General features: G+C 46.4%; 1 protein-coding gene across 1 annotated transcript; it reads right to left on the reverse strand.

Moving 5' to 3' along the window:
* Positions 1 to 6,260: 6,260 nt before the first annotated feature.
* On the reverse strand, positions 6,261 to 10,145 carry TIMM17B (translocase of inner mitochondrial membrane 17B). Its single transcript, XM_068962851.1, has 6 exons — positions 10,101 to 10,145; positions 9,126 to 9,225; positions 8,050 to 8,113; positions 6,992 to 7,120; positions 6,791 to 6,901; positions 6,261 to 6,700 (listed from the first exon to the last, which is right to left on the reverse strand). The coding sequence occupies exons 1-6, from the start codon at positions 10,124 to 10,126 to the stop codon at positions 6,612 to 6,614; spliced, it is 519 nt and encodes a 172-aa protein (XP_068818952.1). The 5' UTR covers positions 10,127 to 10,145; the 3' UTR covers positions 6,261 to 6,611.
* Between the last annotated feature and the right edge of the window lie 45 nt (positions 10,146 to 10,190).

Here is a 10,190-nt window from a genome sequence, read left to right on the forward strand (position 1 = left end):
AGGCCAGTAGGTGTGCAATATGCTACTGCAGAAGAGTGGAGAAATAACTCCAGAAAGAATGAAGGGATGGAGCCAAAGCAAAACAACACCCAGTTGTGGATGTCACTGCTGATGGAAGTAAAGTCTGATGCTGTAAAGAACAATATTGCATACAAACCTGGAAAGTTAGGTCCATCAATCAAAGTAAGTTGGAGTTGGTCAAACAGGAGACGGCAAGAGTGAACATAGATATTTTAGGAATCAGTGAACTAAAATGGGACTGGAATGGGTGAACTTAATTCAGATGACCGTTATATCTACTACTGTGGGCAAGAATCCCTTAGAAGAAATGGAGTAGCCCTCACAGTCAACAAAACAGTCCAAAATGCAGTACTTGAGTGCAATCTCAAAAATGACAGAATGATCTTGGTTAGTTTCCAAGACAAAACATTCAATATGACAGTAATCCAAGTCAATGCCCCAACCACTAATGCTGAAGAAGCTGAAGTTGAACAGTTCTATGAAGACCTACAAGACCTTCTAGAACTAACACAAAAAAAGATGTCCTTTTCATCACAGGGGACTGGAATGTAAAAATAGGAAGGCAAGATACCTGGAGTAATATGCAAGTTTGGCCTTGGAGTACAAAATGAAGCAGGGCAAAGGTTAATAGAATTTTGCTAAGAGAACGCACTGATCATAGCAAACACCCTCTTCCAACAACACAAGAGACAACTCTACACATGGATATCACCAGATGGTCAATACCGAAGTCATACTGATTATATTCTTTGCAGCTGAAGATGGAGAAGCTCTATACAGTCAGCAGAAACAAGACTGGGAGCTGACTGTGGCTTATTGCAAAATGCAGAGTTAAATTGAAGAAAGTAGGGAAAACCACTAGACTATTTAGGTATGACCTAAATCAAATCCCTTATGATTATACAGTGGAAGTGAGAAATAGATTCAAGGGATTAGACCTGATCCACAAAGTACCTGAGGAACTATGGAAGGAGGTTCATGACATTGTACAGGAGGTAGTGATCAAGAACATCCCGAAGAAAAAGAAATGCAAAAAGGCAAAATGGTTGTCTGAGGAGGCCTTATGAATAGCTGAGAAAAGAAGAGAAATGAAAAGCAAAGGAGAAAAGGAAAGATATACCCATTTGAATGCAGAATAGCATTCAAATGAAAGGACAGAAAGGAGAGATGAGAACGCCTTCCTCAGTGATCAATTCAAAGAAATAGAGGAAAACAACAGAATAGGAAAGACTAGACATCTCTTCAGTAAAATCAGAGATATCAAGGGAACATCTCATGCAAAGATGGGCAAAATAAAGGACAGAAACAGTACAGAATTACCAGAAGCAAAAGATATTAAGAGGTGGCTAACAATGAGAAAACAGAAATTAAGGAAACAATTCCATTCACCATTGCAATGAAAAGAATACTTAGGAATATATCTACCTAAAGAAACAAAAGACCTATATATAGAAAACCATAAAACACTGATGAAAGAAATCAAAGAGGACACAAACAGATGAAGAAATATACCATGGTCATGGATTGGAAGACTCAATATAGTGAAAATGAGTATACTACCCAAAGCAATCTATAGATTCAATGCAATCCCCATCAAGCTACCAATGGTATTTTTCACAGAACAAGAACAAATAATTTCACAATTTGTATGGCAATACAAAAAACCTCAAACAGCCAAAGCAATCCTGAGAAAGAAGAATGGAACTGGAGGAATCAACCTGCCTGACTTCAGGCTATGCTACAAAGCTACAGTGATCAGGACAGTATGGTACTGGCACAAAGACAGAAATATAGTTCAATGGAACAAAATAGAAAGCCCAGAGATAAATCCACACAACTATGGACACCTTATCTTTGCCAAAGGAGGCAAGAATATACAATGGAGAAAAGGCAATCTCTTTAACAAGTGGTGCTGGGAAAACCGGTCAACCACTTGTAAAAGAATAAAACTAGAACACTTTCTAACACAACACACAAAAATAAACTCAAAATGGATTAAAGATTTAAACTTAAGACCAGAAAGTACAGAACTCCTAGAGGAAAACATAGGCAAAACACTCTCCGACATAAACCACAGCAAGATCCTCTATGACCCACCTCCAAGAGTAATAGGAATAAAAGCAAAAATAAAGAAATGGGACCTAATTAAACTTAAAAGCTTTTGCACAACAAAGGAAACTATAAGCAAGGTGAAAAGAGCCTTCAGAATGGGAGAAAATAATAGCAAATGAAGCAACTGACAAAGAAGTAATCTCAAAAATTCACAAGCAACTCCTGTAGCTCAATTCCAGACAAATAAATGACCCAATCAAAAAATGGGCCAAAGAACTAAACAGACATTTCTTCAAAGACATACAGATGGCTAACAAACACATGAAAAGATGCTCAACATCACTCATTATCAGAGAAATGCAAATCAAAACCACAATGAGGTAGCATCTCATGCCGGTCAGAATGGCTGCTACCCAAAAATCTACAAGCAATAAATGCTGGAGAGGATGTGGAGAAAAGGGAACCCTCTTACTCTGTTGGTGGGAATGCAAACTAGTACAGCCACTATGGAGAACAGTGTGGAGATTCCTTAAAAAACTGGAAATAGAACTGCCATATGATCCAGCAATCCCACTGCTGGGCATGCACACCAAGGAAACCAGAATTGAAAGAGACACATGTACCCCAATGTTCATCCCAGCACTGTTTACAATAGCCAGGACATGGAAGCAACCTAGATGTCCATCAGCAGATGAATGGATTAAGAAAGCTGTGGTACATATACACAATGGAATTATTCAGCCATTAAAAAGAACACATTTGAATAAGTTCTAATGGGGTGGATGAAACCGGAGCCTATTATACAGAGTGAAGTAAGTCAGAAAGAAAACCACCAATACAGTATACTAACACATATATATGGAATTTAGAAAGATGGTAACAATAACTCTGTGCGAGACAGCAAAAGAGACACAGATGTATAGGACAGTCTTCTGGACTCTGTGGGAGAAGGCAAGGGTGGATGATCTGAGAGAATAGCATTGAAACACGTACATTATCATATGTGAAACAGATCGCCAGTCCAGGTTTGATGCATGAGACAGGGTGCTCAGGGCTGGTGCATTGGGATGACCCAGAGGGATGGAATGGCGAGGGAGGTGGGAGGGGGGTTCAGGATGGGGAATACATGTACACCCATGACTGATTCATGTCAAGGTATGGCAAAAACCACTACAATATTGTAAAGTAATTAGCCTCAATTAAATTTAAAAAATTAAATTAAAAGAAGAGCTATACAAAAAGATCTTAATGACCCAGATAACCACAGTACTGTGATCACTCACCTAGAACCAGACATCCTGGAATGTGAAGTCACGTGGGCCTTAGGAAGCATCACTACGAACAAAGTTAGTGGAGGTGATGGAATTCCAGTTGAGCTATTTCAAATCCTAAAAGATGATGTTGTTAAAAGTGTTGCACTCAATACACCAGCAAATTTGGAAAGCTCAGCAATGGCCACAGGACTGGAAAAGGTCAGTTTTTATTCCAATCCCAAAGGGCAATGCCAAAGAATGTTCAAACTACTGCACAATTGCACTCATCTTACACGCTAGTAAAGTAATCCTCAAAATTCTCCAAGTGAGGCTTTAACAATACGTGAACCGAGAACTTCCAAATGTTCAAGCTGGATTTAGACCCCATGGACTATACAGTCCATGGAATTCTACAGGCCAGAATACTGGAGTGGATAGCCTTTCCCTTCTTCAGGGGATCTTCCCAACCCAGGGATCAAACCCAGGTCTCCTGCATTGTAGGTGGATTCTTTACCAGCTGACCCACAAGGGAAGCCCAAAGGCAGAGGAACCAGAGATCAAATTGCTAACATCCATTGTACCATAGAAAAAGCAAGAGATTTCCAGAAAAACATCTACTTCTGGTTTATTGACTACACCAAAGCCTTTGCCTGTATGGATCACAACTGTGGAAAATTCTTGGAAGAGATGGGAATACCAGACCACTTAACCTGCCTCCTGAGAAATATGTATGCAGTTCAAGAAGCAACAGTTAGAACTAGACATGAACTATGGACTGGTTCCAAATTGGGAAAGGAGTATGTCAAGGCTATATATTGTCACACTGATTAAACTTATATGCAGAGTACATCATGCAAAATGCCAGGCTGGATGAAGCACAAGCTGGAATCAAGATAGCCAGGAGAAATATCAATAGCCTCAGATAGGCAGATGACACCACCCTTATGGCAGAAAGCAAAGATGAAGTGAGGAGCCTCCTGATGAAAGTAAAAAACGAGTGAAAAAGCTGGCTTAACACTCAAAAAACTAAGATCATGGCATCTGGTCCCCATCACTTCAAGGCAAACAGATGAGGAAACAATGGAAACAGTTAGAGACTTTATTTTCTTGGCCTCCAAAATCAGTGCAGATGGTGACTGCAGCCATGAAATTAAGCTGCTTGCTCCTTGGAAGAAAAGCTATGACCCACCTAGACAGCATATTAAAAAGCAGAGACATTAACTTCGCCAACAGAGGTCTGCTTAGTCAAAGCAGTGGTTTTTCCAGTAGTCATGCACAGAAGTGAGAGGTGGACCATAAAGAAAGCTGAGCACCGAAGAATTGATGCTTTTGAACTGTGGTGTTGGAGAACTTGAGAGTCCCTTGGATTGCAAGGAGATCAAACTAGTCAATCCTAAAGGAAATCAGTCCTGCATATGCATTGGAAGGACTGATGCTGAAGGTGAAGCTCTAATACTTTGGCCACCTGATGCCAAGAACTGACTCATTGGAAAAGACCCTGATGCTGGGAAAGATTGAAGGCAAGAGAAGAAGGGGACAGCAGAGGATGAGATGTTTGCATGGCATCACCAACTTGATGGACATGAGTCTGAGCAGGCTCTGGGAGTTGGTGATGGACAGGGAAGCCTGGGGTTACAAAGAGTTGGACATGACTGAGTGGCTGGACTGAAATGTACTGAGGGAGACACAGCAGGGGCAAGGCCTCAGGAGAGCTGGAGCTGATACACAGAGGGCCTGCAGGAGGCTAAGAGGGCTGGGTGGGAGAGAGGGCAGACCAGAGCGAGAGGATCCTGGAGACGTCTGTGGACGTTACAGAGGGCTGAGGATGGTGGAAACAGAGAGCTGACAGGAGAACACCGCTTAGAAGAGCTAGAGCATGCCTGTTTGATAGGAGCAGGGTGGGGTCTGGAAACAGCGGGGAATGGGGTCTGGAAGTCACGAAGTATGAGGCCTAGGTGCAGCGAATGGGCGGAAGTGGCCTATAAACACAAGGGCTGCAGACCGAGATACCCTGGGTCTGGCTGGAGACCAGGTCCTGCACTGGCAGGTGTGTTGCTGCTGGTGGAGTCTCTAAATTCAAGGCTAGAGCCCTGCTGTGACACTGAGAGCTACAGGCACTGGGCCAGCTGCCCATACCTGGCACTGATTCCATCAAGGAGTGCTGCAGTTCTACCACCATCAAGGATCACTAGGTCCTCATTGAGGCCTTGGGAGGCCTGAGAACTCAGCATTTGCACCCCCAGGGAGTGACTTTGTTTAAGAGAGAGAGCATTTCCACCTCTCTGCAAGGGACAGTTTGTGTGTCTCCCATGAGGCCATCTGCACCCCACTGGAGGCGTCTGCCCTACACATGTAGGTGTTTGCACACAAGAGACAGTGTTTGGGGCCAGTGTCTATCCAGGAAGTTCTCTTTCCCATAATCCCCACCCCACCCCCAAATGAAAACTCATTTTCTGGTTATTCTGTGGTACTCTTAAATACTGACAACACTGAGCATTGCAGAGCACAAATATGGCTGTGGTGCAGAGGAAACTAAAGGTACCTTCTTGAAGGAAACTGGGTCTCCTGGATCCCTACTTCCATCCCAGGTCCCTGATGAAGCCACATGGAGGGGGGAATTATCTTCACAAATGTGGGGACTGCTATCTAGGCAGACTGTTCATTGTGAGGTCAGATTTCTCAGCCTTGGCAATGAGGACGTAGGGAAGAGGGCTCAGAGGTGCCACATGCTGAACCACCACCTCCACCCCAGCAATCTGTGTTCACTCCTTTTCTAAGCCCATTCCTCTTCTGTCTGCTTGTGATTCACCACTTGGCCCCCACACATCCTTATTCATGTACTATTCCCATCTTGATTCATAGACCCCCTCCTACTCACTCATCCACAAACCTTTATTAGAGACGACTCTCTGTGTGACTCCAAATGCGATGGTTCCCACATCCCTGAAGAGGGCTCTACCCTGTCCCAGGGAGCGGCTCCTATGGGTGGCTCAAGGAGTACATACACAGGCATTTTCAAAACTGGCTTTAAATACTCATCAGAGTGCCATGCAAAGGGATTGGGGTGAGAGCATGTGAATGGGGGTTGGGGTGCCCTGAGAGAAAAGGGACCCATCCATCAGGGCAGCTGGGGTGCCCCACCCCCAACCTGGGATAAAGGAACAGATAGAGGCCCTCTTGAGGGTCCCATGGGCCAACTGGGAGCCAGCCCTCCCTTCGAGGTAGATCATTGGGGAGGGGACCGAGGAGGAGCTCCCACAGTGGCGGTGACAGGTGGTCACTTCCTCAGTGGTACTGCTGATAGCTGGGGTAGCCTGGGCCTGGGGTACCCTCCTTAGAGGGCAGCTGGCCAGGGTCCTCCAGGAATGGGGGCGCTAGAAAGGAGATAAACAGGTAAACGTGAGTGGAGGAGACAAGACAGAGCATTTCCCACCTCTCCCTGACCAGCTTCACTGGTTACTCACCATTGCGGAACTGCTGGGCAGTATAGCGAGTGAGAAGGATGCCAACACCCTCGATGAGGGCCAACAGGATGCCCCCCATCATTGCTGAGCCCACCATGGCCAATGGGCCACCTGGAGAAAGGAGGGGACAGGGAGGTGGACAGCAGTGAGAACAGGCAGAGCAGGGTGGAAGGGGCTGGGGCCTGGGGTTGGGGCACTCACTGCGGGCAGCCAGCACAGCCCCGGTCAGTGCTCCACTGGTGATGGAATTCCAGGGATCTTCCTTGCCCCGAAGCCGCACCAGACCGCAGTCGATGGTGGAAAATAGGCCCCCCCACACAGCGAAGCTACCTGTGGGGAAACCAAAGCCTAATCAGTGTCTGCGGGTAGTCCTGAGAAACCATGGCTCAGGGACTCCCAGGGCCTGAATACTGTGACAAAGAATGGGGAGAATAACCAGACATAAAGGCAGATGGCAAACTCCTAGAAGACAATGTCCACCTGCCCCTGTGGTAGCTCCTTCAAGCTCTTTATAATCCCCATCGGCACTCCCTGCACCTTCATAGGGAGCGGATACGTGGTTACAAGCAGACTTGTCTGCTTCAATGTGGCTTTTTTTTTTTTTTTTGGCCCTGTCATAGGACTTTCAAGATCTCAGTTCCCCAACCTGGGACTGAACCCAGGTCACAGCAATGAAAGCCCAGAATCCTAACCACTAGGCCACCAGGGAACTCCTGTCTATACGGCTTTTAACAGAGCAACTCTGACCTTCGTAACTACCACACAGAATTGGAATCTGACCTGGGTTTAGGAGAAAAGGAAATGGGTGAGGAGAGCCAGTTAACAATGATAGTTATTTACAGAAGTCTTACCATGTGCCAAGACCTGATCTACACACTTTATGTTACTGACTTCTGAAAATTTTTATTAGTTAATATTATCAAAGTGCTTAGCAAGCAACCAGCACTTAGTAAGTACTATGTAAGTTACCTAACTACAAAACTGATTGAGGTGGTTACTGCTTTTATCATTCCCATGTTACAGGTGAGGTTCAGAGAGGTTCAGCCACTAGCCCAAGGTCACACAGACATCAGGGAAGAGCCAGGGCCTGGATCTAAACTCCAGAACTCACCCGTATGAAACTGCCGAGAAATATCACTCCCCCCGGGAAGCCCCAGGCAGAGTTGGGGCTAGAATCTGGACCCTCAACTTTCAGTCTAGACTCCAAGGAGCAAGCATTCCCAACTCTGTTATCATACCTGTCTCCCCAAACCTCTCACCTCCAATCTGAGGGGCTCTGATCCTTACAGCATTGACACTGCCTCTCAATCGGTGCCGCATTCCCTGAGGGAAAGTGAGAAGGAAGGGAGTCAGAGCAGGGTTCAGGTCACTGGCAGATAAGGTTTCTAGTTTTTAAGAGAGGAATGGAGGGAGGAAACCTGTTAGGGGCCTCAAGGGTACAGATGTGGAGAAGTGGCCAAGAACTAGGGCCCACTACAAGTGCTCTCAGAGCTAGGATAGGAAGTTATTCATTCATTCAGTACTTAGCACCGATGTGCCAAGCACCATGGTATATGCAGGGATACAGCAGTGAACAAGGTAGACCTGGCTCCTACCCTCTCAGAGCTCACATTATAGTGGGAGAGACAGATCCTGAATAAGGATTCAGATAAACAAGATAGTTTCAGGCAGCAATCAGGACCCTAGAGGAAACGAGATAAAGAGCTATGACAGTGGCTGAGAGGTCAGGAAAGGCCTCTTAAAGGAAGGGGGCATTTGCTCTGAGACCTTGAGAATGAGAGGGAGAAACCTGGACAAAGATTCAGGAAAGAGGGTGCCAGGATTTGAGAGGAAGTACAGGGCTAGAGAAATTGCAGAGACCTTGGGAAGTGGATAGCATTTAAAGTCATGACATTCGATGAGATCTCCCAAGAAGGGAAAAGGGGAGTGTTGTCAGAGAGAGAGAATTGATTATGTTACATTAAAAGCATGTGCTCAACTTTAAGGCTGTCCTCCTCCTGCCAGTTAAACTCCTGTCACTTCCCTTTTCCCAGGCTTCTCACCCAGAATCTGACTCTAGGTAAAATCTGACTGACTTTGCACACAATTAGGTTTTGGTTTTATGACCCTTTTGACAGCACAGCATTTCTGAGGAGCTCCAGCAGAGTGAGGGTCAGAGGTCATGTTTGCAGTTCCCCCAAACTCCCAGATCCTGGAGCTAGGCCTGCCACACAGTAGGTAAGCAGACACCAGAATGAATAAGTGCACGTGACTGGCAGTTCCAAGCAGTTTCAGAACAGTATCCCATGTGGTCAGGGCAGGACCTCAGCAGCACCCAGGGAAGGCTAGGACTCACGACAGGGGCATTGCGGAAGCCCTTAATGGCCTGGAAGACTCCACCGCCGATAACACCCATAGTGAAGGCTCCACCGCAATCATCCACAATTCGCCATGGGCTGCAAGCGGGAAGGGGAGGATGAGGTTAATGTGAGCGCTCCCTCATGCCAAGTCACAAGATCTCTTTCCAACTGGGAGCAATACGTCACCCAAATGAGAACTAGCACTTCAGATAATACTGGGATTATTTCTCCCCTCATTTAAGCAAAAAATAATGTGAAGAGGGGAAAACATCAGTCTTGGACCTGTCCGCCCCCCCCCCCTTCACAGCCAACCAGGGAATCAACCAACTGCTTGACTACGGTCAAAGATTAAATGAATTAATGAGAGGGCATTAATTAAAGAATTGGCACGTTTGAATTACGCTACAGGTGTTGCAGGCACTGTTCCTTAAGCAGAATGGGGTAGCACCCCTTTTTCCGATAATGAGCACGTCCAACAAAGCCACGTCCTCTTCCCTTTTCACCCTCGCACAACTGGGGAAAATCAAGCACATACAGTGCGGAGGACCCATCACCCCTCCATGACCAGAATCGTGGTCAGGCTCATCCAGGCCCCGCCAGCATTAACCAAAGCGACCTGGAAAAAACCATGCGTTTTTCCAGGGGATTTCCGCTCAACACAGCACCACCCCCTGGCTGGAATGGATTCGACCAGCGTGTCTTTAACAGAGGGGCTGGGAGGTACGGAATCAAGGGAAACGTGGAGTGGTCCGTCCTGCACCAAACCTTCTTCTGCAGGCACACAATTGTGGCCCCTTTTAACGGAGCCCGAGTAAGAGAAACCAAGTGGAGAGGAGCAGAAGACAACAAAAGTCTAAATGTGTTCCGAGTCTGGGACGTGGCGCTGTGTGGCCCGTGCCTCCCCCACCCGCCTCCCACCGCTGGCCATGGCGCCGCAGCAACAGTCCCGACACCTATGCCCCTCGCTGTACCAAGGTTCCCGAGCATACTCCTCCATGGCGCCGGCGTCCGGCCGCGCAGTATCGCTAAACCCTGGCCGGGCCACACCTCCACTGGAAACG

This window comes from Capricornis sumatraensis, chromosome X (genome assembly GCF_032405125.1).
Source record: "Capricornis sumatraensis isolate serow.1 chromosome X, serow.2, whole genome shotgun sequence".
NCBI classification, from domain to species: Eukaryota; Metazoa; Chordata; class Mammalia; order Artiodactyla; family Bovidae; genus Capricornis; species Capricornis sumatraensis.

What these genes read in the sequence shown, in the direction of transcription:
- TIMM17B (XM_068962851.1), bottom strand. Translation starts at nt 10,126, where the DNA reads ATGGAGGAGTATGCTCGGGAACCTTG. An exon ending in GAGTATGCTCGGGAACCTTG is followed by an intron (nt 9,226 to 10,100) that starts GTACAGCGAGGG and finishes TCCCGCTTGCAG; the next exon opens with CCCATGGCGAATTGTGGATG. An exon ending in CAGAGCCCCTCAGATTGGAG is followed by an intron (nt 7,121 to 8,049) that starts GTGAGAGGTTTG and finishes GTTTCCCCACAG; the next exon opens with GTAGCTTCGCTGTGTGGGGG.